The sequence below is a fragment of the Oxyura jamaicensis genome, chromosome 1 (genome assembly GCF_011077185.1).
Source record: "Oxyura jamaicensis isolate SHBP4307 breed ruddy duck chromosome 1, BPBGC_Ojam_1.0, whole genome shotgun sequence".
NCBI classification, from domain to species: domain Eukaryota; kingdom Metazoa; phylum Chordata; class Aves; order Anseriformes; family Anatidae; genus Oxyura; species Oxyura jamaicensis.
The window spans coordinates 191,039,782-191,064,387 of NC_048893.1; the positions used below are offsets into that span (position 1 = coordinate 191,039,782).

Genomic DNA, 24,606 nt, shown 5'->3' on the forward strand with positions numbered 1-24,606 from the left:
ACAGAATCATAGTATGGCTGGGGTTGGGGCTGGATGCAGTACTCCAGGTGGGGTCTCAGAAAGATGGATTTAAGGGGGAGAGTCACCTCCCTCACCCTGCTGGCCATGCTGCTTTTGGTAGAGCCCAGGATATCACTGGTTTTCTGGGCTGCAAACATCCACTGCTGGTTCATGTCCAATTTTTCATCCACCACAACCCCAAGTCTCTATAGGGCTGCTCTCAATGAGTTCTTCTCCCAGTCTGTACTCATGTCTGGGATTGCTCCAACCCAAGTGCAGCACCCTGCACTTGGCATTGTTGATATACAGACCCCTGAGGGACCCCTTCTTACTGATTTCCACCTGAACATTGAGACATTGACAGCAACTCTGTATAGCACTAGAGTGTTATTATTTTGGAAAAAAAAAAAAGCTGAATCAGAGTGCGAGTTTAAAAATAATAAAGAAACCAGTCTGTGTAGGAAGGCTTTTTATTTTTAAAAACATTTTTCAAATTTTTGAAATACAGTGTAAAGTACAACATAGAATTATGTCTGCAAGTCAGCTTATGCATATCATGCCAGTTATTTACATGTAGGTATATACAGAGTGCAGATAATTATTGAAACCACACTACAAAATAAACAGAGAGTTCAATAAGATAATTTAGTAGAACTTTATTAAATATATATTTAGTAATTGATTGTATATACTTTCCTATTAAAATAACATATAGTATCTACGGTAACCCCTATAAACTCTAATACCTCCAAAATCGTCATAAATATGCTTGAAAATTTGAAGCTGTCTATCTGCCCTGTTCAGCTGCTTTGCCCTTTGCTCTAACAGAAACTCTCATAGTGCCGAGATCATTTTTGCAGCCTCTAGTGCCAGAACTTTATGACAATTATTGATACAACACTTGCAAAAAGCCCAGTTGCAGAATAGCTTTCAGCTGAGATGTTCAAGGGTTGAAGCACCATTCTCTATACTTAAAATAACAAAGATTATCCAATCGCTTATTAAATACTGCCACATACAGGACAAGAAAAACAATGCTATTATCTTCAGCGACTGAATTACAACATTGTATTAGTAGTTGTTTGGATACCACGCACCTTATTAAAGCAAAACAAAGCTAACTCCCAAAGCTCTTGCAAATTCCTATGCAAAAAGAGACCTCCCGACTTGTACTGATACAGCCTGATCAACAGTCTGACTTTTGCACAAACGGTAACTGGAAGGGCTGCATCAGCAGTGGCCGTCAGGGCTCCATGACCACAAAGAGTGAGACTCAACCTTGCTTAGTTTATCTCTGGTAACTGAATGATTCAGATAGGGCACTCTGATGAACAAAAAAAAACAACAAAAGGATAATGCCAAGACATATCACATGTTTTCCCATTAAAAGAATATTCCATTTACTGTATGGGGGCTTCTGGCCAGCGAAACCTCACTATAATTTGCCAAGGGTCTATCTCTGTGTTCACTAGAGCTCTGAGAGTTTCCATCAGTCGAGAAGATCCACCACAGCCTGAGGATAAGCTTCCTTACTGGGCTTTCTCTTGCTCCTCAATGCAAAATTGTACCAACTGCTGCCTTAGGAAAAGAAGTGTGAAGAACAACAGGCTTTTGGGGTTCATCATTTATTCTGATCCAATCCTATTAACTAGAAAATAGACCGGTGGGGAAAAGTAACCAAAAGCCAATTATTGTCATATAATGCTTTTTTGTTGTAACTGTTGTTCTGAACTGCTGAATTTTGCATCCTTTTCTCTTCCTAATGTATCTTTCCTAAAGGCATATTAAAATGAATTAAATTACAGGCAAAGAATAGAGATTATCAACAGAAAATATATAAAAGTTAAATAAGTTACTATTACTATCATAGAGTAGACTGGTCAGCAAATTTGTGCGTCATTTTTTTTCCAGAAATAATCGAACAAATGAACTTTATAGATTAGTTAGGGACTTAAGTGACATATATGGTTTAATTTAAGAATTTTGTTACATAGTATTCTAAATGCCAAAATATGGCAAGGACATTTTAATACTGAACTCATAAAAATTACACAAAAAATATTTTTTCATCTTTATCATTAATAAAAAGTGTGAATATATATAATATAATATACTTTACATATTTATCATACAATGTATCAGTCCTTCACACTGTTTATTTGATTCATGTTGTACTGCAACATGTATCAAAAGTTTAACATAGAAAAAACATGGCTAATTACATAAGTGGTGGGTATTTTCACAAGACAAACAGCAATCACAACGTGTTATCTACCTCAACTTCTACAGTGATATTCTGAGAAAACTGCTATATCCTTTTAGTAAGGATAATTAAAAATATATATATAATAAAATTCAACTGTCCTTGTAGAGTGAATCTGACTTTCATAAAAAATAGTAAATCAATACTATGAACTAATTTAGTTCAGCTTGCCTAACTTGCTGGTAAGGCACTACCTCAGTATTATATCTTCATTTAAATTTTATGTGGATTTCTGATCCTTTACAAATATTAGAAGGGATTTTTGGCCAGGGCTGAGAGTCTCGTCAGTAGACAAGCCTTGGTGCTGATCTCTTCCCCATTCCAGTCAGTGAGCACCCAGGTATTTAACTTTCCAGTTCCCTGTACAGCTTCTCCTGGAGATAAACTCCCTCTTGGAAAGCCAGGGAAGAGTAGAGGCATTCACAACCCAGCAGTGGAATGATATGGAAAGTGCTTGTTATGTACCGCAGAAGAGAGAAACAGAATAACCCTACTATCCATTGATACTAACCGTAATTAAGAATGGGAGTAACATTTCCAGATAAAAATAACATTTTAAAGCTAAGCTACTTTAAAATTATTTATGTGATTACCATACCATGGCTGGTTCACAGAAGAAGGGCCTTAAAAAGTGCAGTCTTAAAGAGGAAAAGATAGATCTCTTTTTTGAGTAGCAGAATGAATGAGATCCCTTTCTGATGAAGCTGTCTTCTGCAATTGACTTGTGTGTCTAATGTAAGATGAATGCATGGGAATGGACACACCACCTCTCCTGTACAGGGATTCCTCCTTCTACAACCTTTCCCTCAGTGCTTACAGGCTCTACTTATATAATCTGTAACCGAACTTTTCATTTTTATGATTTTTTATATGAACTGAGCATCTTTGAGTCTTCTGGCTTGCACTCAGATCAGCTGGTTTCAAAACATACTGTTGCAGAATATCCAAATGCATGCAAATGTTTTGAGGTTACCTACAATTAGTCTCCTCCTGCTCTCTCTCTCTTTTTTTTTTTAATTTAATCAGACTAAAGCAAATCAAGTAAGAGCACGCATTTTCTATTTCACCGTTCCTCAGAAAAGGATGTTCAACAAAGGTCTGTTTGCCTGGTGCAATTGATAGATCCTGACCACTGCATTTCTCCACGTGGGTGAGACACGTGGGGCCTGGAGTCTCTGCTCACAGTTCTGTCTCCCTTTCTACTCCTCTTGCCCTGCAGCAGCATTCTCCTGAGCAGGTCAGCAGAGGGAAGCCTTTTGGCACCCTGCAATTTTGGTATTGTGAAATACAGCAAAAACACAACGAAACCCATGTTGATCTGAGGGCAACAGCAGCTGCAGGCATAGCTTACACTTACAAATGTTGGCTTGCTTTAAAAATAAGGCTCAGTCTGCTGAAAAAGTCCTTCTCTTCCTTTCACATCTCCTCTGTGAAAATTTGACAAGCACACACGTCTGCCTTCAATGCCGGAGATGAACCCTTCATCACAATGTCCTGAACACAGCCTGGTCTTAAGATGAAGGGAAACATGATTTGGGACCTAATAAAACTGTTTAGAGTGAAGAAAGAACCCAAATCAGTCAGTCACTAATTCAAGGGGTCTCTCCTCAGCTGCCTTACCCACACTAGCCTGGCTTACTGCCACAGACTCCCCCACTGAAATGCCACACCATTCTTGGAAGGATGTTCTTCCAGTCTCTCTCTCCACTTTCCTGAATGCCACTTGATATTTCAGCTAGTGAGAAGAAGGATCCTGCAGGCTTTTGCCACCAGCCAGAATTCCAACACGGAACTTTTCTGAAGAAATCATGGCCTATACACAAGTAAAGAAGGTTCAGATGTGCTACTTAATATTGGCAATAAATCTGTTTTCTAATTTAAATCCGAAAAAGGCTTAGAAAAGAAGAAAATAAACAACTGGTAGATTACCGGTGTTTTTAGTCCTAGCAAAAGTTCTTCCTAAAACATTCTGGAAGCAGTGTATATCTTATAAATCAACAGAACGTTTATATACGGATTACTGTTATTGAACAAAGAACTAAGACTGGATAGATCTATGAAAGAGTGGATTCCTTCTGTACCACTAATGCTGAAAAGCTACTAATATAGTGCTTAAGTATCTTGCTTTTCAATAGGCCATGGTAACTAGCCAAGTAAGCACTGCATGTTTTGCCTCAAGGTGTACAAGAAAGAGGTTCAAATTTAGAAAGCTTATATTTTCTTTTCTTTTTTCTTTCCTTTTTTTTTTTTTTTCTTTTCTCCCAGACCCACCAGGAGCAAACAATTGGTATTTACAAAATCTTTATCAACTAAGTTTTTTGTTGTTGTTGTTGTTGTTGTTTTGTTTTTTATTCCATGTAATGGAGGAAACATTTGCCAAATACTTTAGTGGAAGTCAGGAGAAATAATGCTAAGTACTTTGTCTTATTTGCAAAGGAAAAAACTTGAAAAGGACCTAGTTACTTTTTATCTCAGGTTTCAAAACATATTGCTGCTTTTCATTGCTTGCTTCATATCTACCCATCATTCCAGATTGAGTATCTCCTTGTTTTCTACTGCTGTTGCTCTGAGAGACACCGAGAGTATCTTCCACCTGACTGCTATTACAGAAATACTAGTTATTATTATTCTTATTTCGATTGATATAGAAAGGAGGAAATAAATCTAAGAAGTACTTGAACGAAACATTCATTAAACACATCACATTTTGAATGAGCACTTACTGCTCAGGCAGTGTATAATCTGATTTCATTATCAGTTACATACATTTCTATACCATATTGTAATCTCAATGACTAACAAGTTCAAACTTCTGATTTATGGAAGACTCATTTCTTATTTGAAATGATTAGGACTAATATCAGAACTGAGTTTTCTATGGGAGCATTCAGATCACAACAGAAGCATTACTTACATTAAGAAAAAAAAAACACAATTTTTCATATTAAAAAATACAGAGTGTAAGAAATGTCATAGAGTGCATTGCCTCTAAATTTCACACTTCTCTGAGCAACATCCGAGAACCTGAAGGTCTGCAGCTAAATGGCAACTTTTTTGATTTTATTTCTGTAGTGTTCCTTACCCATAAAAGAAGAACAGAACAACCTTTTGCAAACAATGGAAGTTATTTAAACAGAGTACCGTCTTCAGTACAGTAACTGTTAACTGTTTCATTACATTCTGTTCCGTTGATAGGGAGCTATATAACCTGCAGCTGCAGAATCTGAAGGAAATCTACCACTCTCAGCTAACGGGCTGATCCCATATCTGTGTCAGATAAAAATCATAGTGCTTATTATTTGTTACCATGGATACCATGAAGATATTGCTGTCCACTGAAGATTACTAGAGGAAGACAACATAATTCTCAGGAACGAGTCCTGTTTTGCCTTCATAAGTTGCTTTTAACCAGCCTGGTTCTACTGACGGATACACTGCAAAAAAAGACCAAACAAAACATACTTACAATAAATTAGGACAGTTAAAGGATCCTACGTGTTCCATATATTTATTTAAATAGATTTTGTTCAAGAGCAATATAATAAGGCAAAAGCCTAGCGCTGGAAATGGAATTACATTCTCTTATCTTGTGGGTACCATTCATTTTTTTTAAATTTGTTTTTGTTTGTTGGCTGGTTTGTAATTCATGTAAACAAAGAATGTAAAACATCTTACCATTGGAAAATATTGCCCCCTGTGGGAAAGACAGCTCATGACTATGCTCAGCCTTACAGGAATACATGGCTTTTGCTTGCCTGAAAGAAAAAAAAATATATAGGTTTGAAAAAAATAAGGAAAAGCATGAAAAAGTAGAATTGAAAACCTGGTAAGTATAGAAATAATCAGCTGCACAAACACAGGATGATAACAACTAGTTACACAGTAGTTCAGAGGAGCAGAATTATAGCAGACAATAACTCCTGGCTTAATGGAGTTATCAAGTATGTTACTGCAGAAAAGAGATTAACATTCTACTTAGAAATTTAAACAGGAATACAACAACTTAAAAAAGAAATCTTTTATTCTACTTGAAACTGTACTTCAAACATACATAAATTGAGCAAAGTGCTTGAAGCAAGTTAGGGACTGCCTGGAGAGAATTTCAAAGAGATCATTAAGTCATTAAAGGTCTAAAGACATTATTTGTGAGAAAATATAGTTGATTAGTCCACAGAAGAAAATAAAAATAAGGCAAATATTGGACTAAAAAGAGTAATGTGTCCACCAGGCTGACTGTGAAAGAGATGTAAATTGATTTAAATTTCAGCATGGGAGATCTTGATTAGGTATTTAGGGTGGATTACAGCTTTGGCCACCTCAGATATCCATAAAAAAACTTTGTGTCTAGCTCAGCCGGCTCTCAAGGCCTGGGTTCTGCTATGGTAAATGACTACTTGAGAGTGCAAGGAATGGCTCTCCACGTTCCACTGACCTTAGCAAAATCTTCAATTAAATATTTTCTCAAATAGAAACTGTCATGAAGAGACCTCAACGTAGACAGCTAAGTTTATACTTCTTCATTTATAGCTGTAAAAACCTACTCTTGGTCAGAATAGCAAAGCACTGGAACTGCTAATAATTGGACGATCTCTGAATTGAAGAATTCTCATTACTAAACATTCATTAAGAAAAAAAAATAATTAAAAACAAACAAACAAACAAAAAACATTACACAGACATCAGTATAAGAACTAGTTAGATACATCATGATTTGATTACAGAGCAGGACAGATTATCATCCACCTGGTGATATAGCTTCTAGTACCATGCTTCTGCAAAGCACAAAATGAGGGATTGAACATAAAGATGCATCACTTAAGAGTTCTCACTAGATTCCTGTGCTTTACCTATAACAGTAATACCCTGACTTTATATATACTGGAAGCAGTATACAATTTTTGTATGACCCACCAGTTTTACTGAGTTTCTTTAACCTTATCGGAAAACCACATTTTGCCAGAAAAGATGAACCTGTTGATAATTTCACCTTTGTATGATGTGATAGGGGGCTACCAATTCAGCTTTCCTTCCAGTCAGCATTTATCTCAATGACCTAGTATGTGACCTTTGGTGAAGTTTCAAGTTTTTGGCATACTTTTTGAGAGAGTGTATATGCAAGTCATCTGTAATCTATTCTGTCTTTCCTCCCACAACAGTGATATAACTGGGTCATGTATCATATGAATGATAGTGCCGTATCATAAGCATTAGCGTAAGAAGACTGTTTTATTTGTGTATTGCCACTGGGCCATGGCTCTTCACTTTGGAGTTCCATACCAATCTGAGGAGACAGACTGGGACATTTCTTAAAGGGTGCAGAGAGCATCCCCCTACCTTGGCCTTATACCCTGGAGCCAATCAGTACTATCATGTTGTGACTAATCTGAATCTCTCAAAAGATATGAAAGGAGATGCATATGCGAGCTTTCAAGAAAACATCTAGAACTCTCCAGGATTTACAAATATTTCCTCTGTTTTGTAACATAAAACCACCGCTCTGGTGTGCTGTTACAGGGCCCTAGCATGATTTAACATACTGTGTAATGAAAAGGGGCGTGCAAAATATCACTTATGCTTTGGGATTACAAGGTCATCATATGGGGCTATGTTTTTGGATACTGTTCATTTACTTTAATGGGGGAGAGAAAGAGAACCAGTTCTAAGCAGTGTGTATATACATAAAGCCAGTAATTTCACTTGACCTCAATGTCACAAACTATTTCTTGTGTCTTTTTAATTTAGATATATCAAAATTATCAGAAAAAATCTTTACTGTGACCACACAACATCTACTTTACATCCACTCTCATTTCTAGAGAAGAAATGAAACCATCAGTTTCTGGATAGGCAAAAAACCTAAGTGTGCTCTCCTTCAAACACCAGCATTAGTATTCCAACAGGAGGTACAGTTACCAATTCTGACTGGGAACCTGATCTTACACAGACTCAAGGACTATATATTCACCATGAAATACAGTCACTGCTATGAATAACTTGCCTTCTACAGTAAACAGAACAGACAAAATCAGTAAGTTTTGTTACTTTACATAATATATACTGAATACATGCAGAGGGAAATTAGATGACTTTACTGAAGGTCCCACAGAAACTAGAATTATGACAAAGAGTGCTACAAATGCTCTATAATATCCTGACCCAGACTGTTAGCATTCAGGAAAAAAAACACATTTAATTCCTATGTGGCATAATCAAGATCATTTTTTTTTATGTATAAAACAGCAGAATAACTGTTAATGAATACAATGGCAATGTTAATCAGATAATTGGTCATGAATTTACTATAACACAGGAACGATTTTGAACTTGATTATATGTGGCACCTCACCACTTAGTGGCATGACTATTGAGCCAGTTTCCCATGTTAAGAATGGAACATCTGTGTAATACTGTGATAAAAGACATTGAAGGCAACTGTAAAACAGAATAGCAATATGTAAATGAGGGAGAACTGTTCAACCTATTCTCAAAATATGGCGTGTTGTTTCTTAGTGCTCTTAGAAAAAGTTAGTAAAAGGAAATTTTCTCCTAAATGCTTGTATGCCTTCTAAACTACTCTGTTTTCAGCTTCTATTTTTTCCTGATCCAAATATGTTTATCTTAAAAGTAAAAAGAAGATAAGAAAACAAACTCTGATTTGCTTAGATCTTGGAAAGAGAAAGCTACCTAGCATTTGGTAATACACAGATACACAAACACAAGGTATAAAAAAAATCACCCTATGAAAAGCTCTGAATTACTGGATTCTTCACATTATCTTCCCACTACTTTGCTCCTTACACAAAGTCTAAGAATATATACTTATAATTCTGGAGCAATTTTCAAGCCCCTGGTTATTCCCTCCACACCCAACTTGATTACTTAGGTTCTTTGTCTTACTGCTCACTTCAACCCTATCCATCTAGAAGCATTAGCAAGGAAAAGGGCTCACAGATTCCTGGGCAACTTTTTCTGTGCAGTTACGAAAATGGATATTGTTTCTTATGGTGTTAATGCTCTCCTCCCTACAAACAAGTCTGCTCATTAAAAAGAATGTGATAATATCACTGCCATCTATTATGGTTCTCTTAAGATGATGCTAATCTTCTCAGAAGAGTGTGATTCATAGTGTTGATTTCAGAGAAAAAAAAAAGGTAAAATGGTGCTCACATTTCCTAGAAGTTTCTGCTTTCCATGATTTTAATAGATAGACTCAAAGGAGAAAAATCCATTTTTCCTTTTTCTACCTTTTATTATGTTTATTTTGAGACCATAGTGACAAATTTATACTAGTAGTCAAAGGATTGGTACTCATCAGATCAGAAACTATTTTACTTGACTACACATGGTCAACAACAACTGAGGTACTTTTAATAACCTATTTTAACAGTTATAAATAAGCTTTAAAATTATGCTCCTGCCTTAATAATTTTTCAGTCTAGAAAGACACAGACAGAAGCCAAATGAACGAATCAGGGAAAACACATAAATTTCTTTCACATGACTCATCAGTTAATACAATCCTACAGGAAGAAGAAAGGTTTGTCAACTCATGGAAACAGTAGACTTATGAGTGAGTAGAAAATGCTGGTCTGGGCTGGAAACAGTATTCCAGGTTTTTAAGGTAATGCAAAATATAGCATGAAAATAAAAACAGAAGTATGTCTGGAAATATTGAATATTTAATCATATGGCTGGGAGGGAAGCATGGAACTAGAGGATTTTGTGTTGCTTTTCTATTCAGAGATCCTGCTGCCAAGACAGGGCTATTGGCTGTCAAGAGCTCCTGTTCCCCATTTTTTTTAATGTATTCTCTTATAATGAAAATCCTTTATGATGCAGTTTCTCACTTTATGTGCACCTCTAAATCAAAGTCAGTATTGGTGCTTGTTTGTATAGAAGCTGTAATACAGAAATCTCAGGCTAGGTAATTGCAGTATTTCTTAAAGCAGCAAGAAAACGTTTTCACCTGCTTCAATCCCCAAAAAGGATAGGTCCCAGTGCACACGGTACCTTAATACCACAGTCTGAGAGATGGACAATTAATAAACTTGATATCAGGAGGTAATGAATGGGAAGAATGAAAAGTGAAAATAACTCTGGGACTAGAAAAAGAGAACGCAGGACAGGGCATTGTATATTTCTTACCTGCCCAATTCTAAAACATGGACTGTAGACTCTCATTCTTTCTCTTTCTGACTATAATAAACCTATTCAAACTGGTACCACTATGGGGGGCAAGTGTACAAAGACTGGTAACAGCCAGACCAAATAATAACTAAGCATTTTAAAAAAAGAAAAAAAAAACGTGTGTGGGGATACAACTTCCATAGTCGAGAGAGTGTATTACTCAAAGTCAGAAAGAAGTGGTGTAGGCTACCTGGAAGAAGGAATTAAGTCATTCCAGGTCACTGTGGTGGTAAGGCATTGAGTTTGAAATTATCTGATGGAATACGTAAGACAGTATGAGACTGCAAAGCCACATAGGTACTTTTGATCCATTTATTGTACAGGTGATTATGAAAGACTATTTCAGGCAACAGATGCTTCAAGTCAGAATTAAGCTACTTAGATACTACTGTGTAAGTAGTAATGTAAATTAAACAGTAGCTGTAAGTTTAAAAACCACTTAGAAGTGTAAATTACCCTTGCATAGAGGTCAACACAGTCCTGACTTAAGTATTTCTGGTATCAAACCAGCTTAAAAACAGTTTCTCTGTCTTACACTCTGCCCTGCATATACTCATTAGACAGCAGAATTAGGAACACAGAAGGCCTTTCTACTGGGTGGACCAAATGTAATTACCATGAATTCAGAGCAAAAAAGACTACACTAAGGACTCAATTCAGGCTTCATCTCCATAGCATGCATGAGAAGTAAATAAGAGCCGGCTCTGAAATGCAAAATCTCAGTCAGACTTGAGCAGCATCACAGGAACAGCTGAGCTGCTTCTTATTTCTTCCTCATTTTGCCTGCTGACCTCCCATTTTCCATTCTCCTTGTTAATGTTGCTCTTCTGCTTTTTTAGGAAGGCTGAAGTAGAGGAGCTATTAAGTCTTTCAGCATTTTCTGCTTTCTTATCTGCTCTCCATATCCATTACCAAACTGCTACATTTTTTCTTTATCAGATTTTGGCTTCTTACATGTTTTTTATATACAGATAAAGATGGCACAGCTTCTGAGGGAACATCAGGATAGAGTTTACAAGAAGAGAGCAATACAAAATAAGAGAAGGAACAAAGGTGGAAGTAAAATGATGCAGTACTGGTGAAGCCGTCATTGCTCTTGGCTTAGGTCACTGGCTTAAGAACATTCCAGTCTCTTCTTTTATACTTTTCTTCCTAAAATTAATGCCGTGTTCTTTTTAATCCCCTTCCATTCACCATCACACTGTTTCTTTCGTCTTCTAATAGTTCATCTACCACACAAAACAAGAACAGCCTTGATTCCTGTAAACCACTTCTCTCAAACAAAATCAGCGGGGCTTTTGCAGGCCAGCTTTCTCCTTCTCTCCCCTGCTAGATCTGTCATATAAGACAGCTGTATTCCACTACTGCACATCTCAGCGCACATTGGCATCTTTGTTTACAATTATGCTATTTTATTACTGTATTTGGATTATTTGATTAACATTTTATTGCTTAACAGTTCCAGTAAGATTGTGCTATCACCACTGAGTAGAATGATGGACAAAAACATACAGTTTGTCTCAAAACAATCTGAAATGCAGGGACAGTGGAAAGAGAGACTTTTCCCTGCATCCACTTATTTGTTTATCTGCTTTAGCCTATTAATTGTACTCTGGTTAATGCAAAGCACTACTGCTTCCTAGATGAACATTCTAGGAACATTCTAGCTTCATTCTATGTAAGAATGAGCCAAATCCACCAAATAAAAGTATACAATTACAAAGAAAATGTAAATAATTCCTGCTGCAGACTGTCACGAGGAAAGAGCAACAATTTCTCCAGACAAGTAGTAAGACAGGGGATGTGTGATGGGAATAACAGGGAACCTCAGTAAATTAATCCTGAACTTTCTAAAGCAGATGTTATTCAGGACTTGACTACACAAGCACATTATCACAAAGTAGCATGTTTACTACTCTGCTGCAAGTATACAAGCAGCTATATGGAATAAGTACAGTGCCCTCATTCTGTTAATTTACTCTTGTTGCTGTGTCCTTAGGCAGCTCACTAATCTGAGCATCTCTCACTGCAATTTCTTTACAGTAAAGTATAGCCAGGTCATTAATATACATGAAATTTTGTATTCTTCTGTAGAAAGGAAAGTTTAACAAATACAGTTTTGCATGCTACATGATGCTGTCCTGAAGACACAGAACAAAGCTCCAATGCTTCTATTTTGATCTCTGGACCCAGGAAAATACAAAGGATTTTACAAGCTGTTAAACAGTGTGAGGTACTTACCGTCCTGAAGAAACTTGTTTAAGTGAACCAGCACTTTCAAACAACTGGGCTCTTGCAGCCACTCTGAAAATAAGGAAGCACATTGCTTTATACTTTGCTCATTAATTAAACACACAGACTATAGAATAATAGAATATTCTGAGCTGGAATGGACCCACAAGGATCATTGAGTCCAACTCCTGCCTCCACACAGGACCACCCAAAAATCAGACCATATGTCTGAAAGCATTGTCCAAACGTTTCTTGAACACCAACAGACTTGGTGCCATCACCACTTCCATGGGAAAACTGTCCCACTGCCTGACCACCCTCTGGGTGAAGAACTTTTTCCTAACACCCAGCCTGACCCTCCCCTGTCCCAGCTCCATGCTGTTCCCTTGGGTCCTGTCGCTGTCCCCGGAGAGCAGAGCTCAGTGCCTGCCCCTCCGCTCCCCTCGTGAGGGAGCTGCAGGCCGCCATGAGGCCTCCCCTCAGCCTGCTCTGCTCTGGGCTCAACAAACCAAATGACCTCAGCTGCTCCTCATATGTCTTACCCTCTAGACCCTTCACCATCTTTGCAGTCCTTCTTTGGACACTAATAGTTTTCTGTTTGTTTATATTGTGGTGCCCAAAATAGCACTAATTTCTCAAGGTAAGGCTGCAACAGTGCAGAGTAGAGCAGGACAATCACTTCCCTCAGCTAGGTAGCAACGCCATGCTTGATGCACAAGTTGATGACTAATTTCACTTTTAACCATCTAAAGACAAGGATACATGTTTTTTAAAATTTGTTTTAATTATTCAGTCAGAGATCAGATTAAGAAAGCTCAAGTCCAATTAAATTTGGCCAGGGATGTCAAGGGCAAGAAGAAAGGCTTCTATAAGTACATCAGTGATAAAAGAAAGACTAGAATAATTGTGAGCCCTCTCTGGAAGGACACAGGAGACCTAATTACCCGGGATATTGAGAAAGCTGAGGAACTCAATGACTTTTTTTTCCTCAGTCTTTACTGCCAATAGCTCTAGCAATGTAGCCCAGGCCCAGAAGGCAAAGGCAGGGACCTGAGAAAATGATGAACTGCCCAGTGTGTGAGAAGGTGGCCAGAGGCATCTGTGATGCCCATGGAGAAACTCAAAGGCAAGAAGAAAGTCTATGAAATGTGGAAAAAGGGCCTGGCCACTTGGGAGGGATACAGGAATGCTGCCAGGGCCTGCAGGGATGAGAAAAGGAAGGCTAGGGCCCGTTTGGAATTAAAACTGGAAAAGGTCAAGGATACCAAGAAAGGCTCTTCAAAGTATGTCAATAGTAAAAGAAAGACTAGGGAAAATATGGGTACACTATGGAATGAGGTGGGTGCCCTTGTAACAGGGGATGCTGAGAAGGTAGAGATACTGGATGCCTTCTTTGCTTCAGTCTTTACTGCTAAGACTGCTCCTTGGGAATCCCAGACCTGGAGGTAAGGGAGAGAGTCTGGGGAAAGTAAGGCTTCCCCTTGGTTGAGGAGGATCTGATCAGAGAGCGTCTAGACCAAATCAATGCACATTAATCCTTAGGCCCCGATGGGATGCACCCACACGTGCTGAGGGTGCTGGCAGATGTGATTGCCAAACCACTCTCCATCATCTTGAAAGGTCTTGTAGAATAGGAAAGGTGCCAGATGACTGGGAGATAGCCAGTATCACAGGAGTCTTCAAAAATGGCAAGAAGGAGGATCTGGGCAACTACAGGCCACTCAGCCTCACCTCTGTCCCTGGAAAGGTAATGGAACAACCTGTTCTGGATGCCATTCCCAAGCAATTGGAAGAGAAGAAGGTTATGAGGAGTAGTCAACATAGATTCACCAAGGGAAAATCATGCTTGACCAACCTGGTAGCCTTCTATGATGTCACCACCAGCTTGGGAGATGAGGTGAGAGCAATGGATGTTGTGTATCTTGACTTCTGGAAGGCTTTTGACACTGTCTCCCACAACATCCTTGTAATGAAGCTTAGAAAGTGTGGGATAGAGGAGTGGACAGCAAGTTGGATTGAGAACTGGCTGACTGGCAATGCTCAGAGGGTTGTGATCAGTGCTATAGAGTCTAGTTGGAGGCCTGTAACTAGCGGTGTTCTCCAGGGGTCCATACTGGCTCCAGTCTTGGTCAACATCATCAATTACATGGACAAAGGGATAGAGTCCATGCTCAGCAAGTTTGCTGATGATACAAAGCTGGGAGGAGTGGCTGACACACCAGAAGGCTATGCTACCATTCAGTGATACATCAGACGATCAGGTTGGATTAGGCTCTGAGCAACCTGGTTTAGTGGAAGGTGTCCCTACCCATAGAAGGGGTGTTGGAATTAGATAATACTTAAGACCCCTTCCAATAAAAAAAACATTCAGTGATTCTATGATTCACTTAGAGAAACAAAGGAAATTAAAATGATGAATTTAAATCCCTATTCAGAATTCTCAAGCACATAACCTATTTTAGGCCACTGAATTCTATATGCTCCGGAGCCTTGCTGCTTCATCAAGAAGAAAAACCTCAGCACGCTATGTTTAAGATTATATTCATGGATGACCAATGGATATACTGGACATGCTTGTTATTCCAGTCTTTTTCATACTTAAACTCTGAGCTGTTCAGGTGTACTTCCATTTAAGTTAAGACACATCAATTTGTGAAATGACTACAGTGATCTCTTCTAGTTTAAGAGGTGGAGAGACTTAGCAGAGTCCTCCAGTATTTGGAAGACTTCTTGGCGTTCTGCAGTGCTCTGTAAATCACTTGCTCATGGCAACAGAGAAAGCCTGGGACAGTCAGGATTGCAGCAAAGATCTTCTAATTCTTAAGCTTGTGCTATAAGCACTAAGAATCATTGCTAACCTAAATCTCAAGCAGCTAAATTTTAACCTCTATTGTTAGAACTATCTTCCTCTCAAGAAAAAAATATTGTCAGAAAAAAAAAAAAACACCAAAGATCTCAATTATTGATCATGCAACAGCTGAAGAAATTTCAGTTTAACCTCCCTCCAATTTTTGACTTACAGAAATAAGATCTGATGATCTTCTTCACATAACAGCATGAGCAGTAAGCAGCAATTGTGCTCCTTGAAACATCAAATTCCAGAAGAGTGAGAGATAATAATACTTCTCACTTTCCAAAGATCCATGTCTTCATTACAGAACTTATCTATAGTCTAATGGGTGTTTTTGAACTGACTTCAGCAGACTGTGTCGTGTCTCCTTTGTTTACTTTACAATTTTAATGAAGCTAGATAAATAATTAATACAAAAAGAAAATTTCAAATCAAGTATTCGTGGATGCTTTTTCAACTACTTATACTAGCTCTTTGGGATCACTTGATAGAAGACAACACTAACAACTTAAAACTCCAAAAGATCTTGACTTACACAGATCCTGGTCTTTGATAACCATTACTTGATGCAGTATCTAATCTTAATCTTCTGCACATTTTGGGAGGCAAATCGGGGTTTGCTGGAGCCTTTGGTGTATCTTTGGTATCTGTTGAAGATAAGCTCTGTATAGATCCACTGTAGCTTTTGTTACCTAAAGAAAGCAACCAAATAACAAGGAACATTAAAGTGAATTTGAAGCTGTTTCACAACACGTGCAACATGCAAAGCAAATATATATATATATTTTTTTAAGAAGCAAAATGGGCAGAAAGAACTTAGTAAGTAAGTACTTACTAGAAGAAACAGCCTTTCAGACAAAGAGCTAAGAGAAAAGGACCAGCAGCAAGGATGAAGAAATGAGATTCAAATTGTAAAAGGCTAAAAAGTTACATTGCACTTAAATGGCTAGATAGTACTTTCAATAAAAAGTGAAAATAAAACACCTCAACATTTATAAAGCAGTACAATGCATACAGATGTACAAAAACTGGTTGGAGGGAACCTCAGGAAGTCATCTAGTTCAAAGTCTTGCTAAAAGCACTATTCACTAAGAAATGAGATATTAATTTGTAAGAATTAATATTTCAGTATTCACAGAAGCTTAATGAGGCTTTTAAATGAAAAAAAAAATTAAGAACTAATAATTAAAGCTTCCTAAAACAATTGTTACCGCAACTTGATAAAACCAACCTCTAGCTGGACAGTCTGTATTGTACAGAGAAAAAGTCCTTTTAATGAATACAAGGCATGGTCTCATGTGCTTTTTAAGGTGATCTGTGGATTGCTACCTTGTTTGCATATACATTTGCAAGACAAGAACTAGATCTACTTCTATGTTCCTTTATTTCCAAGGACAACAGATGCTTAATGATGCTTTAAAGGCAGTTATAATATAGAGGTCTCTGTAATTATAAAAATACTACCTATATTAATCTTGTTATTAATTTACACTTGCTCATATTAGGGAGTCATAAGAAAAGGCTTGTACACACCGTGAGGGACACAGGGGAAATAACTTTCTTAAACTTTTAGTGCTTCCCACACAAACACATATTTACACTACCTGTACTTCTATTACTTATTGTATTGACAGTTCAGTGGCAAACTCAGCACTAATACTTGGTCTACTGGAGCTCATTGTTTCAGAGCTGATTGTTAATCTTCATAATCCAAAACATTTCAAGACAGTGTCTGTTCTAAAGTAATTTCCAGATAGCTGTCAAATTATCTCATGTACTCACAGAGGTAAAGCAAATGTCTAAATTAAGAAGCTGTAATTTCAGCCTTTCCTATATTGTAAGGACCCTTTCTACAGGTTTGTTTGGAACACAAATTCTTTTTAGGTGCTAGGAGGGTGTTCTTCAAATCAGCATCCTTCATTGTCTGAACAGGAAGACTGGTTTCTTAACTTTCACATTGAAACTAAAGGTGGGTTTGCAAGTTCATCGTTGTTCCTGAACATCGTGTCCATCCATATACAGACATGTTCAGCCATAATCTTGTGCTTGAGCTACTCTACTTGCTGTACTGGATAACAAAAAGATGCAGGTAGGGCAGAATGAAGACCCTACTCTGTTAGTAGGGTTTCAGATGTACATTTCATGCCATGGACAAGAAGAGACAAAGCTGCTACTAGATACATTAAGCATAAGGGATTTTAAATTTAAATGCTAGCTTTGATCCTTATCAATCATGTTACAAGGATTCATTCTTCTGACACAGTGATAAACCATAGCTACCAACTTTTCTATATTATAAGCCAAAAATAATCTTACAAGTTAGTAGCCTCAATGAAGCACAGCAGGACAGCAAGTACTCTAAATTCCGAGAAAAAAAAATGGTATCTTTTAAGCTGTGTGAACTGTACAGATGACAACAAAAATATGTCAGAAGGAGTTTGAAAAGTGAAAGAACGTACCACAATAGTTAAAAAATAAACAAGATCAAAGAATATCATTAGCTTTCAAATGCACCTCATGTTTTCTGATGCCTCACAGTAAACTCACTGATGTCCTAAAGGACCTTGGAAATTACCTTCAGCTGATGGAATTGATCTGAGGGAAGAACCTGAAGATCTTTTCAGTTCAGATAGACTGTAAGAACTCTTCTTGGTCAGATCTGTTGGTGGAGAGGCATTCTCTGGTCCAGTGACAGAGGCTACGCTTTGGCAGTCTGACTCCACATCTGTTTTTGTTGCATCCTCCTTTGATGAGGATTCTGGACTTGTAGTCCAGAGGCCTGAACTCTTCTGGCCATTAGAAGAAGGGGGAGAGGCAATCCACGGAATCCCTCCTGATTTCTCCCTGGGCTGCGGGGGTGCACATTTGGTGGTGCTGTTCTGCTCAGAGGAGTGAGAAGAGAGAGATTCAATGCTGCCCATTGGAGTGCTATCTGGGCTGCTGCTGTACGAGTCACCTAGGCAGGAGGGTGGGGAGAAGAAAGAAATAAAAATATAATTACTTTGTCTTACCATGTACATTTCTCTCATGCCACCTTTAGCCCCTGTACATTACTTGTCATCAAATTCATTAAACTGTGGTTCAGCGACAGTCATTCTCAAGACAAAATAGCAATTTAGTCGCTCTAAATTTCCCATGTTCCTATCTTTAACCTGAAAAAGCTGCATTTTTTGTGGATATTTCTCTAGAGTGGATGAACATAATGGTCTACTGGTGGTGCTATTTCACATAAAAGTTTGCATTTTCAAAGAACTGCCCGCAATATAAATATCATTAGGAAATTAAACAGTTCTAGTGTCACAGTATCTTTTAAAAAGCATCTTACTTTGCTTAATAAAGCAAATGTGGTATTTGTCACGTTTATGTTCTGAAATGCATAATTCTATTGCCAGAAGGTTAAATATTTAAGTTTTACTTTATTTAGCAAGTTGCTGAGGATCGCGGCAGTCTCTCTAAGACTAGTCCGTAAGTCTATCCACAGATATGCTATTTTCTGCATCATCATACCTTTCATGAAATCCCTGTCCTGTAGAAGGAGAACTCATTCCGTTATTTACAACTTTAACATTGAACATTTGATTAATTTCTTTAATTAGACTGATATTAGAGAAGTTTACCTACCTACACAAAAATGTTTGTGCTGATCTAATTATTTTAAAAGGTATTGTGCAACAAGAAGTGGAAACATCCTAAAGAAATTTGTTGATATGAGCCTAGGAACACTCATCAGAAATGAGGAAGCACTGGCTTACAGTATAGTGAGAGCTGAGTTATCTTAAAGATTGGATTCATAAAAATGTGGTAATAGTCTAGTGAGTCATATGCTAGTTTCAAATAAGATTTTTTCCCCACAGCTAGGAGATATAACTCACAAATTTCACAAGAAGCAGGGAATGTACATTTTTCATTCACAGTGTTTTTTATCCACATAGTATTTATAAAATAACAACACGATACAGATGCTTTTGCCTCCAAAATTTTCAATGTCCTTGGCAAGAGGTGACTAAAGCCACTTAAAATACTCACAAACACCAGTGGCTTTGCCTAGTAGGTATGAAAACAGTAGTGCCACTGGAACAGTAATTTGAAATATTCTGTCCGCTTCCGTTCAGATTGTGGGAACACCAGATGAGATTGTGCCCTAACTTACTACTGACAGACCAAAAGTTTCTTAAAAATTGCAAGATAGGCTGGAGCCTCGATTTGTCAGATGCGTTTTCTATCATTTTCTATCATTCCCTACAGCTTGGCATCTATACTTCATTTTCTGCTGGCATATAAAATTCCTTAAATTCCTGAAATATAGTTAAATGTCCATCCTTCATTTAAATGATGACTTAAAACCATCTAGCACTTCAGAAATAGCTACTGCTGGAAGCCAGGACTCTCTCTTATCTGACTCTGGCACAGCTAGAGATACTTAGCAAGAATACTTGTGCTCCTGCCTCACCCTTCCAGGCACAAATGAGATCTTAACTGGAACTTGTCTAGCAAATGCTGAGCTTGAGCCAACAAGCAAAGCCCATGTCGAGAGTTCCTGGGTCATGGCTAGTTCCAGTCCAGCCACCAGCAGAAGGCACGTCTGAATAAAGAAGATTGTGCTTGCATGTGCCCTGCAAAATACTTGCATAGAATTGCCCCACACTAATGCAAAAAAGTTACACAGTGAAAAACAGTTGAAACTTGCTCAATTTCTCTTCTGGTGTATATATAACTGACAGCTCATCTGTAACTTCTTACTCTAAGGATCCCATGTCATTCAAATAGGCAATCGATGTGTAGACAGCTATTGTTCTAATTCAACCTTTAAATTCACATCAACAGGAAGTATATAACATATATACATGGAAACGCAGCATCCATGCAAGAGCATAGCGTGGATATATTTCCCAACATTACAGACTTGAGAGTTAATACAGATCCTACAGAACAGATAAACTTAACTGTGGATTAATTTACTGTGCTAGTTTAATGTAAATCTCCTTGAGGAATTAGGGGAGACAAAATTTCTTTGGGAAGTCTCTTGCAGTAGTTGGCAAATTATTCTTTCTTTCAATACCTCTTAATGGTAAGGCCAGTAAGTAATAAGTGATGGTCCACTGGATGAAAAAGAAAGAAGTGCAACTTTTTAAATAGTCACTTTTACATGAAAATTAATACACATTTGCAGCACTTAACTGCAAACATAGCTCCCTGCTGTTGAACGTTGTCATATGATGAGTACGCTGTTTCTCACAAAAATATGAGCGTTTGTTTCTATTCCAGTAAAACTAACAAAGTTTCAGTGGTTTTGGCAACCTAGGCAGTGGCTTACTTTGAACCAATGGCCACAGTTTCATGTATGTGAAAAAAGTCAAGTAATGGTTTTGATCTCCGACCTTGACCAAATTGCAGTTATTATAGCTTCCAAGCCTTTACAATCATCTTACAAGCAAATGAGGTGAATGTCATACAGTGAACTTTGCAGAGTTTCAAAGCAGGCTACACTTAGATTAGACTATAAAGTCTACTATAAATGATTTTTGAACACTGTATGCAATACAAGACTTGCCTAAAAACAAATATTCTTTCTCCTCTGAGAGAAGTAAGGAATGCAGTCATTCAGCAGCGTGGCTATGACTCACAGACATTAAAAAGCTGATGAAAACCTATCTGTTATGTTTATATTATTGGAATACCATATTTACTGGATATTATTCAGGATAATTAAAATACAAGACATAAAAAGGAAGATAAGTCAACATGCACTAACTTACTGTCAGGATCTGCTAGACATGGTGTATATCTTCCTTTGGGTTTACGTGGACCTGTGGAGAGACAAATTGCTCTTGTCCTTCTTGAGCTTGAACGGGACTGAGGCTGGGGAAGAGGAATATTGGGGTCTGGTGCAGTGTGAAATATCTGTATGGTTTTTAAAAAAAGGAAAAAAGACAAACAATAGAGGTACTCTTAGACTTCCATTAATAATCCATTTCTTTTCTTAATTGCTCTACCTGAAATGAATGCTGTAGTAGATTCACACCTTATAAAAGTGTAAATTCAGAGAATATAGGCTTTGTTCTGATCTGATTTTACAGTCCAGGAAGAACAGTACTGGATTAGTGAACTACAAGCTGTACAACTTATACTAATTATATAAAAATATTTGTTTAAATGGTTTTATTTTCTAGTCCCAGTTATGAAGTGCTTAATTGTGAAACATACAATAAGAAGTTACGACTAACTCCTGCCTAAGAAGTATATGTTTTTAAAAGATATTATTAAAGATTGAATTTTGTTCTCCATGTGAGAGCTTTTGTATGTCACAGAAAAGAGTCATAGTTGTAACTTATTTCAAACCCATTTGGATTTTTGGGAAAACTACTTTATTTTGCCAAACAAATCAAGTTTAATGAGGATCACCCTTTAGGTTTGGAACATCTCCTGATTTTTATCTTTCATGTATCCCTGCTATCACTGGTCAATTATGTACTTAATTGCTATAGAAAACTCCACATTTTTTCAGGTGTCTGACTACTGGGATCTGACATAGGTATACATAAAGTTTTAACAACTCTTTGCTGATGAGAACATCAAGCCTGCCAACAAGAACAATGCTGGGCAATTTCATTTGCATGGCTTTCATTTATATCACCTGTTCTGCAATATTCAACACACTTGCAGTAGAGGTGTTGAAAGACCCTAAAAATCATCTCATATACTTCCAGTAAAAATGGTAACTGGCTTGGAGGAAGATTGAAACAAAAAATATAACCAAAAGATTTCTTTTTCTTTCAGATCTTCTTCCTCTCTTATTCCTCCTAATGTAGACTGTTTGTAAACTCTATTAAGTATCTCTTACAGAATTCTGTGGAAGGAAATGTGATTAGTTCTGTGGGATGGAGAAGAGGTTCTACAGAGAAAGATTGCCTGTTCTGTTAAGCTACTGAAGGAATCAGAAGTGTTCAGTCTCCAAAGTGTAAGGAGCAGGGGCCAAGCATTGTAGGTTAAATACCAAGCAAAATGAGTCTCTGCAAGGACTTCTGGATTGCCTATCAATAGGACACTCTTAGAACAGAATGAAGTGAACAATGAGAAGACACCTTTGTGCCATTCAAAACGTGGATTAAAGCAAATACACTTTGATAGTAGAAAATACTTTAGCAGAGGACTTGAGATGCTCTTGAAGTATATTAAAAACATAGTAGTAATTGGTAAGTATCATGTCAGTGAAAAAACATGTCTCAATGCAGAGAAATAGAGCAAGGGTAATTTTGGTTGTGCAGCCATGGTCTTTTTATTGAATTTGCTGGTGATTTTCTGGAGAGGAAATTCAATGTTGGAAATGCAGTATGTATGGTTTGGAGTTACATGTATGAAGACTACCAGTATCATACCAGTTTTGAGGAGCCCCTGTGAAATATAACTGATTATATAAAGCAGTACTGTCAGTAGTTACTTACGAACCAGTTCAACTGCCCCTGAGCTGTGTAACGTGAAATGGAATTAAACCAAAGTTCTTTCACTTTTTGTTAGTTGTCAGATAAGGTAATGTCAATCAACAAAATATCTTAAGAATACTATTTCTTTTGAGGATTAAGTAAAGGATGTCTTGACTGTTCTGCTGGGTTCTGTAATCAAATAGTAAATCAACAACAAGAAAACTGAGGAAGATTTTCAGTAAAGCTGATTCCTGCAATGGTAGTGACTGAAAGTAACTTTTTATCATTTCATAGATTTTCCTTCTCAAGCTCTGAAAAAGTTTTTATTCAGTGTTCCAGGAAAGAGTGTGAGATGTACTTCTGCTCTCTCTTTGAGGAAAACAAAATAAACCATGGAGTAACAGTTTACCTTTCTTCAGAGCAAAAGAAGTACCTAGAGACATTCGTATGCTACTGAGTATTCAAGAACTTTCAAATCCTAAAGATCTGATAGGTTAAAAAACTGTAACTAGGAATAAAACATCACCTAAGAAACTTTTTTTTTCTTTTTACCAGCTAGTAAAATGACAGACCACATAGAAATGGGGATTCTGCTGGGGATCCCCATTGATGCTGCTTGTGGAAAGAGGAACTGAAGGATGGTTGGGGTTTCATGACAGGAGGTGGGACTTGACCTCCACTGTGCAGCTAGCATATCACCAAAAGATAGTAATAGTCAGAAAGACTCTGTGCTGATGCACAAAGTGTACACACAGGAGAATCCATGAGTTCAGTCAGAGTGAACCTCAATATACTGCTAGCATGAGAGATGGAAGACCAAAGGAGCTAAGTATGCCCTTCTCAATCTGTTTCTAGATATGAGAAGGACACAGCAATCTTTAGAAAGTTAATGAAGATACAGAACTATGCCTTCAAAGCACAGGAGATTGTGCCTATACCTCTCATAGCCAAAAAATCTTGCTAAGAATACCAATCCATAGCATGGGGTAGGAAAAAGGCACTCTTTCTATCAATTACCTTCTACAAATGCTGAATTCAGACAATCCTTAAGAATTTTTGGATGGCAATGAAAACAAGATCTCAGTTTCATTTTATCACAAAACATTCAGATAATCTCCTACTACCTTTTCATAATGCTCTATCAGAATTTCAACGACGATATTCTGAAACTTAATGTTCATCATAGCAGCCACAGTTTCTTCTTGGGCTCTCATCAGAGTTGGTCCAAAGATAACACCAAGGTTGGATACTGTCATAAGATTTTGCTGACTGTGTAATGACACCCTTTAAATGAACAGAAATGATATGCAGTTAAAATAATTGTGCTAAACTACAATTCCAACAGGCAAAATCTCACATTCATGCCTCCCCTTTAAAAATATTTCAACATTTTAAAATTTACTAGGGTCAAAAGCTAGTGCAGTACTGTATTTTCATTAAGGCTCCAATCTTACAATAATTTAATGGCTAATAAGCAAGACTTCCTAGAGCAAGTATCTAAGTTCCTTACATAACTGAGAGGGAAAAGGAACCATCTCTGAATGTAGCCACAGAGAGATCCAGTCCATCTAAAGATTAGGAGCCATAGGCACCTCTCTATCTCCAATGATTATACAGGAACTTAATTACTTGAATGACTGAAAATATTAGGT

General features: G+C 37.5%; 1 protein-coding gene across 2 annotated transcripts in view; it reads right to left on the reverse strand.

Moving 5' to 3' along the window:
* Positions 1–454: 454 nt before the first annotated feature.
* Positions 455–24,606, reverse strand: part of ARHGAP42 (Rho GTPase activating protein 42) — a 175,929-nt gene continuing 151,777 nt past the window's right edge. For both annotated transcript variants that reach the window (XM_035328301.1, XM_035328292.1), the window contains 7 exons: positions 24,079–24,238; positions 21,290–21,434; positions 18,109–18,489; positions 16,069–16,225; positions 12,692–12,754; positions 5,939–6,018; positions 455–5,697 (listed from right to left, as the gene is read on the reverse strand). In XM_035328301.1, the coding sequence (XP_035184192.1) occupies positions 5,609–5,697; positions 5,939–6,018; positions 12,692–12,754; positions 16,069–16,225; positions 18,109–18,489; positions 21,290–21,434; positions 24,079–24,238 (1,075 nt within the window). In that variant the 3' untranslated portion in view covers positions 455–5,608. The remainder of the gene's footprint in view (positions 5,698–5,938; positions 6,019–12,691; positions 12,755–16,068; positions 16,226–18,108; positions 18,490–21,289; positions 21,435–24,078; positions 24,239–24,606) is intronic.